The sequence below is a fragment of the Anomalospiza imberbis genome, chromosome 9, assembly GCF_031753505.1.
Source record: "Anomalospiza imberbis isolate Cuckoo-Finch-1a 21T00152 chromosome 9, ASM3175350v1, whole genome shotgun sequence".
Lineage (NCBI taxonomy): Eukaryota > Metazoa > Chordata > Aves > Passeriformes > Viduidae > Anomalospiza > Anomalospiza imberbis.
Window position 1 is genome coordinate 23,092,995 of NC_089689.1, and position 20,513 is coordinate 23,113,507.

At 53.8% G+C, this 20,513-nt stretch overlaps 1 protein-coding gene across 2 annotated transcripts; it reads right to left on the reverse strand.

Moving 5' to 3' along the window:
• Positions 1-7,371: 7,371 nt before the first annotated feature.
• On the reverse strand, positions 7,372-18,876 carry TAL1 (TAL bHLH transcription factor 1, erythroid differentiation factor). Of its 2 annotated transcripts, XM_068198669.1 has the most exons (5): positions 18,673-18,866; positions 17,206-17,355; positions 15,526-15,954; positions 14,656-14,747; positions 7,372-10,491 (listed from the first exon to the last, which is right to left on the reverse strand). In XM_068198669.1, coding segments are annotated over exons 2-5 (942 nt in total). In that variant the 5' UTR covers positions 17,208-17,355; positions 18,673-18,866; the 3' UTR covers positions 7,372-10,072. The 2 variants fall into 2 exon arrangements, with proteins under 2 accessions (XP_068054770.1, XP_068054768.1); XM_068198667.1 differs by lacking the exon at positions 17,206-17,355 and having other exon boundaries at positions 18,673-18,876.
• Between the last annotated feature and the right edge of the window lie 1,637 nt (positions 18,877-20,513).

Consider the following 20,513-nt stretch of genomic DNA (forward strand, 5'->3'; position numbering starts at 1 on the left):
AGAAGAGCCTGCATTCAGTAGGGCACCCCTGCTCAGCACCATCTGAGGAAGGTGATTTCCTTCCTCCAGCCCCACATCCTTACTGGGAAAAAGAAAGGGTCCTGGGCAGAGGGAGGAGCATCCCCAACACAGGAGACCAGCCTGAGCATCCTTGAACTCTGGGCTGCAATCAACCAGAACCCTGCCAGCAGCCCTGTTTCCATGGTCAGCAGCAGAGGCAGCAGGTTTTCAGGTGCCATCTCTCTCCTCCTCCTTCTCAGAACCAGGGCAAAAGCCTGGAATGTGAAGGGGAAAAAATAACAGGACCATCGGCAAAAAGTGAAATGAACCTAATAACCTCCACTTCTTTTCAACGAGCTCCAGTTGTTGCTTTACAAGTGTACTCCAACCCTGGCGAGTGCCAAACAAAAGCTTCCCTCTCCTTCCCCCTGCCTGTTAAACAGCCTTTTTATTTCAGCGAGCTGCATCTGCTGGGTGGCAGCCGCGATTACCATAACACAAGGGTAGGATTTGGCCGGGATGCTTCCCCCTCCACTCTACAACAGGCGGGAGCCTTGGGCTAGTAGAAAAATAAAATGAAAAATAAAGGGCAGGAAAAAAAAAAAGATTGAATGCATGAAGTCACTTTTCTGGCTGCCACCCAAGCAAACAGATGCAGGTAATGGAGGAGAGGGAGAGAATCGTGTCTTCATCTCCTCAGAGCAGTGACTTCTGTTGCTGGGAAAGAGAGTGGGAGGGACATGGAAAGGCCAGAAGGATTTCATGTGAGTCCAAGACACGAAAAAGGCATTTCTCAGGGTATATTGAAGTTAGGAGAGCTTTTTGGGAACCTTAACCCATTCCTGAAGCTTTGAAGGCTGCTGGCCCCCCAGGATGCTGCTGCAGACACGCTGAGTGCCCTGAGAGGGGGACAGGGATCCAGGCCTCCTGCAGGAGGCACAGGATTGGTAGGAAAGGGCTGAACAACGCCAAATTGTGCCGATGTGCCACAGCAGCTCAGAACAGCCTCCCCTTGGATCCAGCCCTGAACAGGTTTTGAGGACAAAAGGTGAAGACCCCTGGGAGATGCCTTTGCCTGGGACTGAGGAGGAGAGGTTGTTTCCAGGACTGGCAGGACATTAATTAGAACTCAGTAATTAGCAGGGCATCGGCACAGCCACCAGCGCTCCCACTGGGAAGTGTGAGTCTTCATAGGGTCACCTCACCTCTGCTGAAACCCCAGCAGACTCGGCTGCCTGTGCTCCTCTGGCAGAGCCAAGGGGGAGCTGGTGACCACGGGCACAGAACCCACCGCCCTCATTCCAGGGAGTGGGAACCTGCGGACAGCGCTGAGACCCCCAGAGCCTGACCGAGCTGGGGGAACAGCAGCTGTCCCAAGCCGTCTCTCTACCTTTCTACCCCAGAATACAAATTTCTGCAGGAAAATAGCTGCAGGGTTCAGATATAGCGGGTTTAACACAGCGACTGTCGGTCTGCGGTAACCCTAGGAAGACCTGTAGAGGGTGGAGAGGGAAAAAGGAGAGGGAGGAATGGAGAAGGGGAGGAGGGGAGAAAGGGAGAATGGGGATAGAAGAGAGGAGAAAGGAGAAGGAAAAGAAAAAAGGAAGAGGGGAAAGGACAGTCTTTAACACACTTTATTTGGAAAACATGAGAAAACGCTAAACCCCGTTACTAACAAACCCCGGGGCAGGCGCTGCGCTCCCGCGGGGCCGCTCGGGACGGGGGGCGGCGCCCTCTGGCGGCAGCGGCGGGGGCGGCCGGGCTGGGTCCGCTCGGGCTGCGGCCCCGCTTCGGAACCGCCCCGGTTCCGTTCCGGCTGCGGCCCCGCTTCGGAACCGCCCCGGTTCCGTTCCGGCTGCGGCCCCGCTTCGGAACCGCCCCGGTTCCGTTCCGGCTGCGGCCCCGCTTCGGAACCGCCCCGGTTCCGTTCCGGCTGCGGCTCCGCTCCGGTTCCGCCCCGGCTCGGCCTGGCCCGGCGGGCAGGGAGCGCTGGTGCTGCGGTGGGTTTGATGTGCCGTTTATCTGCGAGCTGTTCAAGGGAGGCGCCCGCCCGGAGGAGGCGGCCCGGGGAGCGCCACGCCCGCCCGGGCTCGGTGAGGGGCTCGGGTGGGACCCGCGTGGGACAGCCCCGCTGCGACCCCCCGGGACACGGCACTGGGAAGGCGTCGACTGCGAGCTCCTGCCGGAGAACGGAGCAGCGGGCAGGGCGGTGGCGTTGGCGTTGCCAGCGAGGGGACAGTGTCCCCGCTGGCGGGGACGGACACGCTCCCGCTCACACCGCCTTTCTGCCCGTCCCTTGGGGTGTGTGGATGTCGGGCCTTATCCCCATCGCGCGGCACCTGCGCGCAGCGATAGAGGGGAGCAGCTCGGAGCAGGATGGAGCCAGCTGGAGGGTGCTCCCAGGGACGGGCAGAGAGCTGAGATAGGAGCAACGGCTGCCACGGGTCAGCTCAGCCTTCCTGCTGCCCTGGAAACACCCCGGGAAAACATCCAGAACCTGCTTTGCATGGTTTGGTGCCACCTGACCCAGAATGTTAAAAAACAGCTCAAGGTTTGCAAGGATGAGGCAGGGAGCAGCTTGTGAGTGATTTCTGCTGATGGCAGCCAAAAGCAAAACTACCCTGGAGTTTTGTCTGGTGAGGACAAGAAGGGCAGCATGCAAGGGGGGACACATGTGGAGCATGGGGCTTGGGTGGCTTGAAGACACATGCAGGAGTGCATGTCCACATCCATCCAAACGTGTATTTAGGACTGTCCACAAATGTGCATCCATGGATGCGCCCACAGGAATGGGACGTGCAAAAAGGAGTGCTTGTGTTTGTGCACCATTACAGTGCAAGAGCACACGGGCTGTGTGGTTGTGAGCAAGTCAGTGCACACTCACCTGTCCTATGCATGGGCAGGTATTTGTGGAGTGTGTGTTTGTGTCTCCTTGTCACACAGGTGGCTGTGCCGATGTGTCACTGCTAACCCCCCTCCGTGGTGTCCACACTGGAGCCTCACCCGGGCTTGTTCCTCACCTGCTCCCTGGCCCAGCACAAACAGAGCACCAGTTCACCAACTGCACCCCTGGCAAGCACAGAGATTTCCCCACCCACAGCAGGCGCTTCCCATCCACAGCACCCACAGTGGCACACTGCTGGCTCCATCCAGGACACCCCTGCCTCCAGCTCCCGTTTCAGTGCCATTCCTGGGGATGGAGCAGGCTGGATGCTCAGAGCAGTGGTGCTGCGATGCTGGCTGGTTGCAAGTCACAACTGGGAGGTGTGGATGTTTGGTTTTGTGTGGATGTGTGGTTTTGTTTCAGCTACAGCAGCGTGTGAAGGGATATATCACAGCAAACAAAGTGCTCTGGAGATGGGACAGCTGCTGTGAAGCATCCTCTTGCTCCCAGTCCTCTCCAGGCAGCCTTGGATGGGCAGTAGGTGAGACCACGGCTGGACCCTTCAGACATGCAGGATGGCTTCACCTCTGGTTTCTGTGGGCTCTGGGCAAGCCCTGGCAGCAGGGTCCTGTGCCGCAGGTGGTGACAGTGGTGGAAGCAGAACAGCTGCAGGACTGGACACATTCCCTTCCCTTCCCTGGGCTTTGGCCATCTTCCCAGACGTACATCTGGAGTGGGACACTGTTGTTCCCTGCCACAAACACATGGTGAACAGGGTGTGCAGGCAGCCACGCTTCCCTAGCCACTCTAGGCTGCGATGCTTGGTATTTTTGGAGCCATTCACTCCCGACAAGCCCAGCTCCCGGTCCCACATCAGGAAGGACCACGGCTTAACAGCTCTTCACACAAAGACCTACCTCCAGCCGGCTTATTTCACATGAGGCAGCCAGGATGCTCTGCCATGCCTTTCCTCACACCCTTGGCCATGCCCTCAAACCTCTCCTAGCCCATCCAACAAGACACCTCCCTCCCTTCTTTCCAGCATTCCTTGAGCCACACAACGCCAGCAGAAAGCCGCCTTTCACTTTGCAGTGCCCGCACCGAGGAGCACGGTACCACCGCGGCTTTGCCATTTGCCCTTTGCTGCAGGACCCATTGCCACCTTGGCACGGCCAGATTAAGCTGGTGCCATGCGGGATTTAGCAGAGGGATGCGCAGGGAGAGAAGCCCCCGGCCCCAGCACGTGCTGCCGGTCGGGTTCACATCAAAGCGCCGGGGCTTTAGCCGCGCTCCAGACGCTCCCTCCCATTTCCTGCTGGATTCCCGTCTCGTTCCCTGTGCCCGCATCAGCAAAACAGAGTGTAAAAATAGAGGCTGGGCTTCACCAAAACACAATAGTAAATTGTTCCCCGGAAAGGTCACTGGGGAGACTGAGAATAGCTCCAAGAGCAGGGGAAAAGGAATGCCTACCGGGGGGACAAGTCTGAAAGTGCATGTTGGACCCACCCCGGGAGGTTTCCTGCATCCTCATCAGTCGTGCAGGTCCCCGCTGTGGCCCCTGTGGTCTCAAAGCATCCTCATCCTCTCCTATCCACCCCTAGCCTGCTCTCCCTTCCCAGTTTTGGGATGGAAACCGAAAAAAAAACAAAAAAACAAAAAAACAAAAACAAAAACGGAGAGTGAGTAATAAGGTGAAAGGAGAGGCAGGAGGACCAGAAAGAAAAAACAGGACTAGGAGGAGAGAGAGCATCCTGCTCGCTGCTCATCTCTTCGCTGTGTGTGACAGTGCTGTGTCCCCTGGGCACCCCCGGCCGGCTGCAGCCTTTGTGTGGCGCTGGGAATGTCAGGGATGAGCCCTGGGATGAAGAGCAGATCGAGCAGTCCCAGAGAGCCATAAATTACTCCCTCCTGTTGTCACTTCGCCTGTCACAGCGAAGAGGAGAAGCTTTCTCATCGGCTGCCGGGGTGGGAATGTTTGGGTCCTGTCGTTTCCGTGAGCATATTTGATTCAATTATGTGGGAATGCCCTTAATGAAGCAGGTCCTTGCTCCTGGCTTCGGCTGTGTTCCCAGGCAGGGCTGCCAGTGCAGGCTGTCCTCAACGTGGCTTTGCCAGAAAGACTGTAATTAGAAACAGATAATGAGGCTGGAAAATAGTAGCTGCCCAAATTTGGACTGATTCTGGGGCTTTGTGTTTCTTCTTTCATAATTTTGGATATATACAATCCTCCCACCTTCTCTCTGGTTTTTAATTCAATTTTATCTCAATGTTGAGCCCCCTCTGTTCTCACTCCCCAGTGTCATCCATGCACTTGTAAGGGAAATTTCCTGCCACTGGAAGCCTGAATGAACAAAACACCTTTAAATGCATCTGTTTCAAGTTTGTGAAGAAACTGCTATTTGCCAGAAAATTTCCTGCCCTACAGACGAGAAGCCCCCTCACCTTGTGGTGCCACCAGTGAGAGATGGGCCCCAGCACTGTCCCAGGTGAGGCCAATGCCACCCATGACAACCAGGCTATTTCCCTCCTGCTGTACCAATCCCTTCTGTGCAGTGGCAACCAGGACGTTAGGGTGTTTCCCCAGCTTTCTTTTCTGTTTTGCATGAACAGAAAAAAAACCCCATGGTCAGTTGGGGTTTTTCCCCCATATATTTGAATCCACAGAGCATTGCACATCACCCTTTGCAACACAACATGATGGTAAAAAGGAATTACCATTTGATGAGAAATGAATTAAATTTTTCCATTGGAAGAAAAGAATGGGAAGGGCTTTCAAAAATTACTTTTAAAAAGAAACACAAAGGCAGGTGAATGTCTGCTACCTTCTGTGACATTTGCATTTTGGTGGCCAAGCAGCAACAAGGTCCAGATGCTCAGGAGAAAAAGATGATGGAAGAAAGATGCTTCTTCCAGCATGGCCAACATGAAGCCACCACCTGAGGACACATCCCTGGAGCCTGTCCCAGCAGAGCAGCACCCAGAGTCTCCCCAGCACCAGGGTCAATCAGGAGTGATGCACATTGACCATCCCACCAGGGAGCAGGTGGCACTGGAAGCCTCTCAGCCCTTTCCATAGGTCATAGAACCTATAAATGTGCACAGAGTTGTTTGAAGCCTTCACCCTGCACATGGTTTTCCCTTAAAGATGTGTTTTTTTCCTTTGCTGGTTGCAAAATACTTGTGGCCATCAAGGATATTTTACTTGAAGAAAGCAAAAAAGCAGAAGGGGGGTGTGAAAGGAGAATTGTCTGGGCAATGGAAGGAGGGAGGGAGAGGGGCAGGAGGTGGGAGGCAGAGATAACTGGTGGGTGAACTATCAGCTCTTGCTGGGCTGGCAGCACAACAGGAGACTGGGTTAAACCAGATGTACAGCCGTGATCTCCCAGCTCCAGATAAGCACCCAGCAGCCACACACTGCCCACACCTGCCCCACGCCTTGCCCCAGAGCCTGGGATGAAACCAGCCCAGTCCTGGCTGCCGGGGCTTTGCTCAGCCTGGCTGTGGAGGGGACACCCCCTGTCCCTCATCTGGGGCTCTGGACAGGGCTCCCTGCACCCCCAGGGTGGAGCCTGAGAAAAGCTCCCCTCTTCCATTTGGGGGAAATTTCACCTAGAAACCTTAAAAGCAAGCATTGGCTCACAGACTGCTGTGGAGGAAGGGTTAGCAGCTAAGCTTTTGTGGGAAGGCTTTAAAAAAGCAAGGGATGCTTTAAAAGGTTTGTTTAAATAGGCAACTACTCTGTAATTCATAGAAATTAAAGACAAGAAAATACTTGTGGTACCATTCCTGCTCATCTGCTCTGTGCTCAGTATGGCGTCAGCCACCATCAGCAGCATGATGCTATATACATATATATATATGATATATACAGATAGATACGTATATTTATATTTTAAAACATGCACATGTTCAGTGGAGTGCTTAGCCTGTAACAATCCCTAATTAGTGCTGCATATTTTTAAAAGCACTTATGCACGTGGCTGTGATAATTTATTTCTTGAAAAAGAGGAATTACTCTCACTGCCTGTTAAATCATGGTGGAATGCCTGCCATGGTGCAAAGGGAAGTAGCGTGGCCCCCAGCAGCCTCTTCATTGCACAGTCAGCCTCGCCAAAAGAAGGGAAAAGGCCACTGGAGCCTTTGGGGGACCTGCAAGTGACACGCTGGGGGTAAGGTGGGGGTGGCTGGTAACGCTCGCCAGCGGCGGGGCATTGCTTCATCGCCTGCCTTCCTTCCTGCCGGCCCTGCGCGCTCTTCCCCCCGCCCAGGCTGGACGGTGTGAGTCAAGCAAGTAAAAAAAAAAAAAAAAAAAAAAAAAAAAATTAGTAGCAGGTCCTTTTGCAACGTTTTTTGCTGCCCGTTTATGTCTTTGGCTGGCTGGGAATGGGCCACCCCGGCATCTTCACCCCACGACACTCAGGGATGAAACTCCAAAGTAATGATGGATTCGAGTGGTGAGGTGGGACAGAGGCAGACAGCGAGTGGAGGCTGCTTTGTAAAACTTTATTTAGAAATATTCTTGATATATTCATTATATATATATATTTATATATACACACACATTACAACAAATGTGTTTTCTAAATAGCACATCCACAGTGGGTTGAGACTCAGGGTACCAGGTCTGGTTACTTCGCTTCTGCAGAAAAAATGCAGAAATCCAAGGGGAGGGTGGCAGAGAAAGGGATAGGGCTGAAAAAACCAAAATTCGTAAGGCAGGAATTCACTCACACAGTACGACATCGCCCCAGAGCGCTGCTCCCAACAGGAATGGGGGTGTTGGTCCACACAGCGAGAGATGAAGCAGGCAGGAGGAGAGGTGGGCAGAGGAAATGTACCATTCAAATCACAATTAAAGTACAACTGTACATACCCCGGGGGACCTGCGGCACTCCCTGCAGGAGAGCGGGTGCCTGGGGGTGTTTGGGGGTGCTGACAAGGTTGTACCATTTTCCCAACTGTTCAGCTACCGAGAAGATACAGACAAGAAGTAATGAGTTTGTGTGGAATGAGGGATTTCTGAGTATCGGTGATTTTTTTTCTTGCAGCAGGTTAATAAGTAGGGTGTAAAACCCCCACATGCCCCACCCAGGGTTATTTGGGAACCAGGGGCTTTACCTGTGTGACAGCACCACCCTACTCCCTGCCCCGCGGGCCCCCTGGCAGCCCCACTGCTTGTCTCTCCTACCCCTGGCACGAGTACCAGTCCAAACCTCGTCCTCAGCATTGCCTCCTCACCCCCCAGCACCGTCCCTGGCCCAGCCCTGCAAGAAGCCCCCTCTCGTAAAAAAACCCCCTGCACAGGCAATCCAGACCCAAGAATTTTCCTCCTTTTCCCCAGTTTAAGATGGGGCAGATTGGTGCTTTCCAAAAATTTGGGGGCTATGCTGGAAATCCTTGCATGGGCCAGGATCTTTTCCCAGGCAACTAATTCTGCCTAACATGCCAAGCCACATGCCAGACTCTTACCTATTATTTACAAAGAGGCATCAAAACCAAGCAGGGATGGAAATGACAGGGCTCTGAATTAAGCCTGGATGGGCTTGCAGACACCCACTCAAATTCTCTGTGTTCCCTTGTACCTCAGCATCCTCGGGAAGGCACGAGTGTGGTGGAAGTTGTCCCCACTCAGAAAGATTTATTCCCTTCCAAAGGATGTTTGTGTGTGGGTTTGGGGTTTTTTCCTACTGTATCATGGTAGAGATTTCTGTGCCTTGACATCTCTGCAGAGGGAGAGGATGGGTTTGGGGCAATTGCTCCATCAGGCCTCAGGAGATGGGCTGGTGAGAGGTGGGCCTGATGCAGCAGTGGTGGCACAGTGTGGCTCTCAGCTGCCAGCCACCACAGCAGCAGCCTCCTGCTCCCCTCTCCTGTTTCCCAAATGTGCTCCTGGGGGGCAGCAGGATCAGGGGATCAGCTCAGTCACAGAGCTCAGTTTTGCAGCAATTTGAGCACTCGGGAGTGCAGGCTAATCCCATCACTGTTTTTACTGCTTCCCCCAAGATTCAGAGAGGCTATGGACTCCCACCAGCCTTGACAGGTGAGGAACTTCCTAACACCAGAATAAATCCAGCACTATTGTGGGCATTGGCACAGCTGAACCAACATTTCACAAAATAAAATCAAAAAATTCAAAGCATACAATCAAAAAACCTTTTTATAACCCTATGTACACGCACACTGTTGATACATCATTGACTTCTTTTGCCCTTTTTTTTTGATTTTTCAAATTTAATAATCCCCCAGTCCAAAGAAATACTTCACTAGCAAGTATTTTCTTCCTTTACCAACTCTGAAATTCGTCTTTCTCGAGAGAAGATCTGGCCCCACAGAAACCACTGGAAAAACTCTAGAAGACCTCAGCAGGCTTGAAATTCACCTGCTGAGTGTCACCAGCAAAAGGATCAGGGACTGGGAGGGTGGCAGAAAACACCTATGTACCTTTTCATTCAGTGGATACTGCATGACAGTGTTAAACGGAAGTAATCCCACATCATAAATACAACAAGCCCAAACAATCCAAAATTAGATAGAAGAGAAAGGAAGAAAGGGAAGGAAAAAAAAAAAAAAGAAGAAAGAAAAAAGGAGAGAAAAAGAAATAGTCTAAATCCTTTTAATAGTTCTTTTGCTGAGGGTATTTTTTAACCTCTTTAAAAAGATACAGTCAAAAGCTCTCGGACAACAGGAATATGTGGCCAAGCTCCTGCTCAGACCAGCTGGACATGCCACAGGCTGGAGAAGTGCTGCAGCACTGGCATGATGCAGCAGTTTCCAGCACCACATGGAGCTGGAAAGCGCCGGTGGCCTCCGTGGGCAGTGAAGAGGAGTTCCACGTCTCACCCCGATAACTGTTTGAAAAGAGACGTTCACCAAGTGGTCTGAAAACCCTCTAAACACTGGAGACGCACCAGCCATGTCTCCTTCCCCTCCTCAGAGTCCCATCCCGAGCAGTTCTGTACAACGAAGATGACTTCAACGCTTTTCTTCTTTGTACGGTCACGTACCTAAACCCCGAACGTTCATCTTGGGTTGGTCTTGTCCTCAGCCAGCGTGCCGGGCTGGGGAGAGCGGGCAGCCCGAGCTCCCAGGGAAAGGCAGAGTCACAAATCCCACAAGCACAAGTTCCAGCAATGGCACGGCCGGGCCCGGCCTCTCCCCCGTGGCTCTTCAGGAGCAGAGTGAGGGTCATCACCGCTGCGCGTTGCCTTCTACAGGGAGGATGGCATGGTGCAGGCTCCGCGTGTGCTTCGAATCCAGCGTCTCGTGCTCTTCCGTGAAGCTGTCCGGGCTCGCCGCTCCGTCCAAAGAACTTCCACAGCTAGAGTTGGGAGACAACATGTCCTGCAGGAGGTCTTCCTGGACTATCCCCGAGTCTTTGTTCACTTTGCCCCTTTGGTTTCCTTCTTCCTCCTGGTCGTTGAGCAGCTTGGCTAGGAAGTTGATGTATTTCATAGCCAGGCGCAAAATCTCGTTCTTGCTGAGTTTTTTGTCGGGCGGGTGGGTGGGGATGAGCTTGCGCAGCTCTGCGAAGGCCCCGTTGACGTTCTGCTGTCTCCATCTCTCCCGGCTGTTGGTGAAAATGCGACGAACCACTTTCGTGTGAGGACCTGCAATTCCAACCACACAGAATTAGGAGCTGGGCTTAACAGGCCAGGTATTACTTTGCTGAATAGGTCACCACTTTGCAAATATAACTAACTGGCTAATTTTAGTGAGGTTTAATCAGCAAGGCAGTGAAACAAGAGTTTCCAGCTAAGTGGAAACTGACTCCATGAGCTGAGAAAGCCATAACTTCTGTTCAATCCAGTGGCAGGGAAAAATGGAGTTGCATCTCTTTGGATGTCTCCTCAGATATCAAAATTTACCTCTCCAAAGAAGAAGGCTTAGGCCATGACATGTGTGCAGAAGGCTGCTATCATTTCAGGGTATCCCAACTTGTCAACAAGGATAACTCAGCAACAACGGTCCTATTAAAAGTTAATCTCACTAGATGGCTTTATTTTCCATCCCCAAAATTGTCTAAAGGACACACCATTGGGACGGGAGGAAATTAGCTTGAGCAGAGGCTTTGACAACTCTGAGATCCAGAGGTCTTCCCTGCTGAGAGAGACCAGAGGGTTGCCACCAGCCCTCTGAATGAAACGGGGTGGTGGGATTTGTCCCATAGCAATGAGGACAGGTACAAAGTGACCACACTGACCCACAGAGTGAAGGCAGTGTCCTGCTGGAAGGGTGCTCCCAGGTGAGGATGGAACAGTTTCACAGCTGACCTGAGGGCTGCCTGCTCTCTCTCCTCCTCACTGCCACAGGGCAAAAACTCCCTCTGACACTAATTGGAGAAGGCACTCCAAATTGCTGGAGGTGTCCATTTGACCTAAGTACATGTAACCCCCAATTACACCTTGAAATTTTACAGCCATGTTTCTGAGAGGGGATGCTACACAGGATGAAGGCACAAAACACATAAATTCTCCTTTCAGCACATCGGGGCAACTCCTGGTGTACATAAGAAAAGCTTTGTCTCTGTGCTAGAAGAGACCCAAAAGCCCATCTATTGAAAAGTACTGTTCTGCAGGAGCAGCAGCACAGTAAATCAGGAGTGCAGGTCCTTGGGTCCATGGAAACCAGCTCACATGAGGGAACATTATCATAAGATGTTTTTATTATTACATCCTTTCCATCATCTCCTTCAGGAGACATCAATAATGGAAGGTCACATCAATCTCACGAAAATCTGGAAGAATGACCAGGGCAGAAACTCCCATGGGATAGGAAGCATCACATACAATGAAAATCATCACGGAGTGGGAAGCAAAGCCTTGCAGGTATCACATTGGTGAGATTTACCCCAAAGGACTGTGGAATTCCCATTCTCCCCATGTCTCCCCTGTATTTCCCACTCTGTGACACCTGCTTAACTTCTCTCTCCTGGTGGGAACAAGTCCCTGGCCTTCGTGAGCAGTTTAAGCCACAGTTCTGACATCACCCAGTGGAACCACCACCCCAGGGCACGTTCAAACACCTTTATTCTTTTCTAGCAAAACTCTTGGCTGCCTTGACTGTGGCAAAGGAACCAAAGGTGTGGCTTTTTAGAAGTATCCCGGTCAGGCTGTACCTCAGCAAATCCCACCCTGCACAACAGGAGAAGTGGAATCCCTCGTTCCAGCTGATCAGATATCATCACGCTTTCCTCCCTTCAGGGGAAGCTGAGTCCCTGCAGCCCAGCACACCACACAGAACACCCTGCACTGCAGGGTTTGCATGGGGACACACTCCCAACAGCCAGTTCAAGCTGCCAGCTTCTCCAGTGTGTGAGCAGCCACACAATTCACTCCTCCCCACAGTGTGCTCAGAGCTGGGAGTCCCCTAAAGTCACAAACAGCCCCTGGGACAAGCTGGGGGATGTAGAAATGAAAAAAGCCTCTCTGATCTCTAGGATGCCAGTGTGATGCTTTAATAAAGGCAATATTCACCTCCAAACAGCACCTAATGCCCTCTGTATGAGTTAAGGTACAGGAGCTCATGCAAAGGGAATGTTTCTTGTCCCTGATGTGTGCAGCCTGCTATGCCACAGGATCATGGGGAAGGTGACAGGGACCTCAGCAGCACTGCTAATTAAGCAGTGAAGAATGTGCTACATCCTGCTAAAATAATAAATTTTAGCACTTTACTGCTCTTTCCAGACAAGACAAAGCAACGGGTCTTGAATCCAGAGAGAGATGGAGCTCAAAAGCTATTTACTCCCATAAAGGTATGAGAAATAACCCCATCTTGGATGCTGCTCATTAAAAAAAAATCCTCTAGAGACTTTCAGTCTTCAAATATGTGTTTCTGTTCAGTGATGACTAAAAGGCATCTATTACTAAACTGGTCAGAAATCAGAAAAAAAATAAACAACAAAAAAACCTGTTCATTTTCATCCAGGGGCATCCAAATCAAGTTTTAGTATATAAAACAAATTCTGACACCACTCAAATTCTTGATTCCTGCCCCAACTGAATTAAACATATATTTTAGAAAGACATCAGGCTTTGGCCAAAACGTGTCAAGCAATGGAGGAAATTAAAATGCCCCATAGCTGTGTTATAATAGAAAATCTACTTCTCATAAAAAAAAAAAAAACTTGCCTGATAATTAATTCAAGCAGTCAGATGAGAATTTTTGCCTGGATTTTGTTCTAATGGATTGACTGATGCTTTTTAAAATTAGAACTACGAGGGAAATTAATAAAAATACGATCTTCCAAAGTTCCAGGATATACTTTTTTAGAGATACTTTTTTGCATTATTATCTTCACTTCTTCTTTTAAAGAAGATATTAAATGGAAAAAAATTTCCGAAAAATAGATAAAGAACTACTGCAAAAAGCCCACCACTTATTCTCTCACAGAAAAAAAACACAAAGTGTCTGGGAAGACTTTCCTGCCCTTCTGCAGCCCCCAAGGGCTGAGGACCCTCAAGAGTGATACTCCTGAGTGCCATGGATGTCACCCAGTAGGTGCCCATCAGAGCAATAAGCAAAGGGCCTCAGACCACGCAGGTGCCTCAGCATGGGATGTACATCCCTATAAATTGCTCCTGTTTAGACAACATAATCTGATACTCTTTTTCCCCTCAAAAAATATTAAGGCCAAACTTGGAAATTCACATGAACCAGAACCTGCAGGATTGAGCCCAATCTGTACACCTGCATCAAAACACATGTTCAAAAACTTGGTTAAAACCAAGTATTTCTGTAATCCTTAATGCCTAATTTAATAGCAAGTCCAAAGCTTTAGTCAGACACCGAGATTTGATGGACTTTTCCCCATAACCGTTAAGCCTCGGAATCAAAACCCAGACAAAAAGCCCTTCTTGTGCCGGGGCTGTAACATCCCCTGTCCCACGGGGCTGCAGTCTGAAAGGACCGGGAGGACAGAGAGTGGGAAGGGGAGGACTGATTAATGCAGATAATACCCTGAGCCTCTCATTTCGGGATGCATTATTTTAGACTGATGTAGGTTATGATTTGATCTCAGATTTATCGGGTAGAAGGAAAGGGACAGCTAGCTGGAAAGGAGGAAAATTATTTGTCCAGGAATTGAAATACAGTGTTTACAATCGCTAAAGATAAAACACATTTCAGTGAATCTCATGTGTACGGGCTATTAACTCCAGAGATAAACAGGTCGGCCTTCCACGTGCAAATCGTTCTCGCAAGTGTTCCTTTGCGTGGGCAGCAGCCCGTGGGCAGATACCCCTCGCACGCAGCATCCCACACCCCAAGCCTGCTGCCAGGAACAGGCAAACCGTAAAACGCGAGAAGGATGCTCAGGCGGCTGGTTTAAAGGCAGGTTATCCTTTCTGCCCAAGGCTGTGGTCTGCACTGCCAACGCCTCCTGGCTGAAAGGGTTTACAGACCCAGCATCTCACTGCAATGGCCCTGATCTGCACTTCAACAAAGACGTGCACTTCTTGTCTTCTTTCGGATTTAATCTCTAAGCAATTCGCAGAATAGGGATGTAATTAGCCACAGGCTGAACTGCATCGCTGGGTGCTGGGTAAAGGCACACTCACCGAGCACGCTGCTAGGAACCGCAGTGGGCTCCGCTTACTGGAGAGCCCCCTGGACCCCCTGGGCATCCTACTCGCGTTTTACCGTTTGGGGGTTTTGTGCTTTTATTAGTTGGGGGTTTAGTCCCAGAGTGTGGCATTGTGCAGGAACTTGCCCCCCATGGCAGATGGAGACACCCCTCCCTCCCAAGATGCGGCGCAGGGGCGAAAATCTCTCACCGTCGGTGATCTCCATCTCGTACGGAGAGGGTCTCCGCTTCACCCGGTTGCTGCCGTACATGGAGAAGGAGTCCGGTTCGCCGAAAAACCCGCTGCAAAGAAAGGCAGACAGACCGTGAGGACACACGGACATCCCCCCGACCCGGCCCGTGACGGGGGCTGCGTCCGGGTCGGCGGGAAGCGGAGCTGCTCCGTGACCTCGGAGCGAGCTCGCTGCTCACGAAGCCGAGCCCGGGGTCGTGCGGTGACACCACACGCGGCCAACCAGGGACACGCAGCGAGAGACGCCAGCCCTGCGCGGGCAGGGGGATGTGAGCGGCGTGGGGGTTGCTGTTTAGGGCAAAATCCCCATTCCCGAGACTTCGTGACGCCCCGCAGGTGGGCACGCACGTCCCCCGGGCCGGGTGCGCACCGCAGCTTTCCCTGGGAGGCAAGGCGGGGGTCCGTCCCAGCGCACCCCCGGGCTGGCTCAGCCCCTGTCAGAGCCTCTGCTGTCCCTTTCGCTAATTTGCGGGACTCGTCGGAGAACAGAGAGCCCGGGGAGCTCGAAAGAGCTAAACCGGTTCTCGTCCGTTTATTGACGGACCCCTTCGCTCTGCCCAGGATTTTATCACCGCAAATATTTTTCCTTCGAGGAACGAATCTTTCGTTTCTTTTTTGACTTTCCCCCCGCATTTTCCCTTTCTCTCTTTGCAAACTTTGCGTGCAAACCCGCGATGATTAAGCGACGAGCCCCGCGCAGAGGAAGGGATGCTGCTGCTTCTGCCCCCGCATCTCCGCCCCGCACCTCCCGCCGCCCCAACACCGCGCGGGACACCCCTGGGGGAGCTGCTCCGGGATGGGACGGGACGGGACAGGGGAGACACGGACCTGTTGATGGTGGCCAGCGGCTGGCCCAGGTTGTAGAGCATAGCCCTGCCGGGGGGCTGCAGCGGGAGCGCGGGGGGGCTCAGCTGCACCATGCGGGCCTCGCAGGCAGCCTCGGCGGCGCGGCACGGCTCGGCTCCCGGCGCTCTCTGCATCGCCTCCCCCGCCGCCTCACGGCTTTTTATGTCCAGGGAGCCCCCCCGGCGCACCAGCTCGATGACGGGCACAGGGGCGGCGGGGGGCCCGGGGGAGGGCCGGCCCGCCTCCTTGGCCGCCCCGTTGAGCAGCAGCTGGGGGTCCGCCGGCGCCTCCATGCCCCCGCGGCTGCTCTCCGGCTCGCTCGTGGTCTCCGCTTCCGAGTCGTGCCGCCGGGCGGGGCGGGCATCGCGGGGGTCACTGGGGGGCGGCGGGGCGGGCGGCCTGTCCATCGTCCTGCGGAGAGAGGCAGCGCTCAGGGGCGGCCCCGCACGGGGACCACGGCGGGGCTTTACCCCTCCACGGGCACCGCCCCGACGGGGGGCCGCTTCGGGGCTTAGACCCCTTCGGTGAGAAACGGGGGAGTTCCTGATCACCCCAAATAATTTAGAGTTTGTTGGCGGGAGGAGAGGAGTATGTCGGCCCACCCCGCCGAGCCGTGCGGTGCCGTGACGTCACGGGGCGCCCCGGCCCTGCCGTGACGTCACGGAGCCCCGCGGAGCGGCGCTTTGACGTCTCGCAACGCCCCGGTCCCGCACGATGGGGACGGGCCGGAGCCGCGGCCGCGCCGCCGGCGCCCGCGGGGATTCACATCGGCACCGGCGGGGCGGCTGAGCAGCCGGGGGGCTCGGGCCGCGCCCGCAGCACTGCCGAGGGTGCGGTTAAATTGTGCGGCCAAATTACGGCGGAGACTCAGCGCACATCCCCGCTTTTCTGGGGGTATTTCTCCCCGTTCAGGGGTCCCCGGCGGTGTTCGCCACCCTGCGGAGCCAGCCCAGTGGCCGCCCGGCCTGCCTGTAGCGGCCTTAGCCTCACGGGCGGTCCCTTCTCTTCCCATGCTTATTTTTTATTGTTATTTATAAACTATCGAAATATACCTGAAGGCACTTTTTAGGGGAGAGGGCGTTAACCCAGCCCCTAACGGAGTCATCCCCCCGCGCACTCGCAACCGCAGGAAGGAGGAAGGGGCCCGGCCGCGGCCGCACACAAAGCATTGTCCCCCTTCTCCCACAGAACAAATGCTGTCGCGACAGGGCACCTCGTGCCTGGGGCAGATATGGCGATTATTTCTATGCTTTATCCCCCACATATACCCGCGTTCCTTTTTGGATTCTTTGTTTTGTTTTGTTTTGGTTGATTGATTATTCTTTCCTATATAAATAAGGAGATTCACGGAGCAGAAAGCTGCCACCCATCCTTCTCGCTCCTTTGCCTCGGGTAATTTTTTATTTCGTTTCTGATAAGCTGAGTCGTGAGGAAAAAAAAAAAAAAACAGAAAAAAAACCCCAAACCAAAACAAAACAAAAACGCAATTTTTTTTTTTGGCCATATATCACTATCTCTCTGGAAAATAAAATTTTAAAATTTACAACCACCCAACCTAAAGCACAAGTTCTCTGCCTTCCCTCCGGCCACCTTCCCACCAGCCCTCTAGAAAGAAAAAATCTAATTGCCTATTCCGATATTGTATAGGAAGAGATTACTCACATGTGTCATATTTAAGTAGGGACACCGCAAGTCTCTCCTGTTTCAACAAAAGCGCTCTCAGTGTCAGGCTGAATTTACTCCTCCCACCTCAAGGTACTTACGACTTTACAGAGAGGAAGGACACCCGCATCGGGATAAAACTGCTAAATCCTGGGAGGAAGAGAAGGGGGGGAGAAAAAAAAAGAAAGGAGAGGGTGGATCTCGTGGGTCTGGATTGCTAGAGATCAGTGCAGGGAGAAAGGTGCAGGGGAGAGGGAAGGAGGGGACAGCACCCCGGGAGGCCCCTGTGACAGGGGACAGCGGCCACCCCCGGGTCCCCCCCCGCCGCCGCCGCCTCGCACATGGGGCCACAACGAGCGACGGCCATGGTCTGGCGTGGAAAAAAAAAATAAACAGAGAAAAAAAAAAAGGCGTGAAAAAAAGCGCCCTATATTTGGGGAGAATTGGGCGGTTTTTTGGACACATTGCAAGCCCGGTCTTCCCGGGAGGAAATCACAGACGGGGCCGGACACGGGGTTGTTTTTCTCCCGATGGGCTCGCACGAAGCGGCGACGGCAGCGGCGTTTCTCCCACGTCCGGCTGGAAAATTTAATTCCTAAAGGGGCAAATTAAATTCCTCAAGGGGCCGGTTACCGGCCGCGCTCCCGGCCGAGGAACCGCGACAGCCGGCACCGGGCCGGCGGCGGAGTGAGCCCGCTCCCCGCCGCCCAGCGACAGGAAGGTGAGGCCGGCTCACCCCGCCAACGAAATCATGAAAAATTAGGTTTTCCCCTTCGTAAAAAAAAAAAAAATCCCGCTGGCGTCTGTTCCCGCATTTGTTAAAAACGAAATACGCAAAACCGCAAAGATATCAGCAGAATTTTGCCTTAAATTGGGGTGGTTTCGTTTAGAAAAAAATGGAGGGGGGCATTAAATCCCCGCCCGCTGGTTTCTGCTTCGCAAAATCCTTTTGTTTTCCAGCAGCCGATCGGCAGGAAATTTCCAACCCAAAAGCGCACCTCTCCCGCCGGCCCTTTGTAGGGAAATCGCCCCAAAGCGAAGGGGCGGGAGGGAGCGGGATATCGGGGACCCCCTCTCGGGGAGAAGCGCTTGGGTCCTGGCCGTGTCCTGGTGTTTGCCCCTGGGGAGAGGCTGGGGGAGCCGGGCCCGGTGGGCGCTTTGCCCCCAGCGCCCCCCAGCCCGTCCCAGCCGCCGCCTCGCTGCCGCAGCCCGAGGGTGCCGGGGCCGTGGGGGTGCCGCACCCCACAATTTCAAAGGGGAAGGTGTATTCTCCTCGTCACCGACCCCGCATCAAAGAATAAAAAAGATTAAAATCCAACCGCGGAAAAGATTTTGTGTTTTTTCCCCCTCTCTCATGTGGGGCAGAAGCCCCCAGAAGCTCCCTCGCTGCCCTCTGAAGCCCCCCAAAACCACATCCCGCCGTCCCCAGCGCCCAGACTTCTGCAGAGCCGATTCCTCTTTACTCACCATTTGCTTTTCATTGGGAAAAGTGAGTGGAGCCATTTTGTGGCCTACGCATCGCGGCTATATTTGTAGTAAGTGTTGGGTGGCTTCAGCTGGGTAGGCTCTAATTCCACATCACGTCCAGTTTCCTATTTAGTATGGAGAGCGGAACACTACTGCAATGTGGCCGAGAGAGATAAAACCCCAGCAGTGGCCCGCCTGCCCTGATAAGCTTCTAAACCCATTATTTATGAAATGATTCATTATTATTTGGCAATTTTATCGAAGGAAAGCGGAAAATTATTGCAGGGATATGCATAGGAATAACTCCGGAATGCATGCCTTCTAGCTTTTTATGTGTGTGTGCTTAGATGCTCTTAAAAAGACACTAAAAAAAAAAAAAAAAAAAAAAAAAAAAAAAAAGTAATAAAAAATTGCACTGTGGCTGCCCGCATCTGAATAGCGATTCTTTATTTTAGTCCTCTTGGAGGTTATTATGCCCCTGTTTTTTTTCCCTTTTTTTTTTTTTTCTGTTTTTTTTTTTTTTATTATTATTATTATTAAATATGGAACACCTACTCCGTTCTTAATTAAATTTAATGAGCCAAAATAAATTGTAAATTGTTAGAGATGTTGAGAGAGGGGGAAAGGGTGTGGGCTGCTTTGGGACAAGAGGAGGTAAATAAAACACATCGAAAGGAGATGTTTTGGAGAAAAGCGGTCCCAATCCCCAGCCTTCCCCCCCAGCACTGTGTATTTTTGCTGAAGGGCTGAACTGGGGCGAGCTCCCTGTCTCGTCTCCCGTTCTGGGGTGGGAGGAGGCCCAGCATCCCTGCCGAGCTGGGGGATGCTGGGGACTGTCAGCGGAGCGGGTACCGAGCCGGCACCTCTCGCCCTCTAGAAATTTGGGATGTTAGAGGCAGACCCTGGAGGAGAGGGGCTTGGGGAAGGGAGAAAAGGGCCCTGGCTCGCCCCGCAGCAGTGCGGGGCTGCCAGCGGGGCTGGGGCCGGGCTGCGCGCCCCGTCGGGGAAGGGGCTCAGCCAGGCCGCGGCGAGCTCCGGAGCCGGGCGGGCAGGGATCCCCGGCCTGGCCAGAGCCCCGTGCCCCCGGAGAGGCTCCTGGGGACGGAGCGGGCGGTGCGGGGGTCTCGGTGCCCTACGCGGCGATCGCAAAACGACGGGAGGCGTGAAAAGCTCCCCGAAATGCCAGAGGCTCCCGGCATGGAAAGGGGGAAGGCAGGAGTCGCTGGAGGGTCCCAGATCCGCTCCTCCGGGCACCCGCGGGTAGCGCGGCCCTAAAGGCAGCGGTGGGGAGCGGGTTTGGACAGCTCGGGGACCGGCCCGCGCGGGAACCCGAAAATCAACGAAATCACGGCCGGAGCGGGGCTGGAGGGAAGGGGGCCGGGCTGAGCCCCTCCCGGGGCACCCCCGGTCCCCTCTGCGGGGCTCGGGCCAGGCGGCGTCCCCCGGCGGGGCTCGGGGACAAGCGGCGGCGAGGCCCGGCCGCACCTGCCGTGGAGCGGGGAGCGGCGGCAGGGCCGGGGTGCGGGGGTCGCTATTGTCTCCCCGCCACCTGCGCGCCCTCCGCAGGGGGAAATGCCGGAGCTGTTATTCTTCCTTTCACTCCTTCCCCTCGGCCTCCCGCTCTGGACGCGGCCGTGGGAGAGGTTTCCACAAGCCCCGGGCGCTGCCCCCCGCCGCACGGCCGGGGCCGGGGCCGTGTCCCGGGCGGCAGGAGCCCGCACGATGCCGGCAGCGTGCGTGGGGCGGCGGGGCAGGGACGGTCACGACGCGCCGGAGAGCCCGCCGTGCCTCCCGCCAGGAAACACGACCATTTTCGAGCCGGCTCCTCTCACCAACAGGAA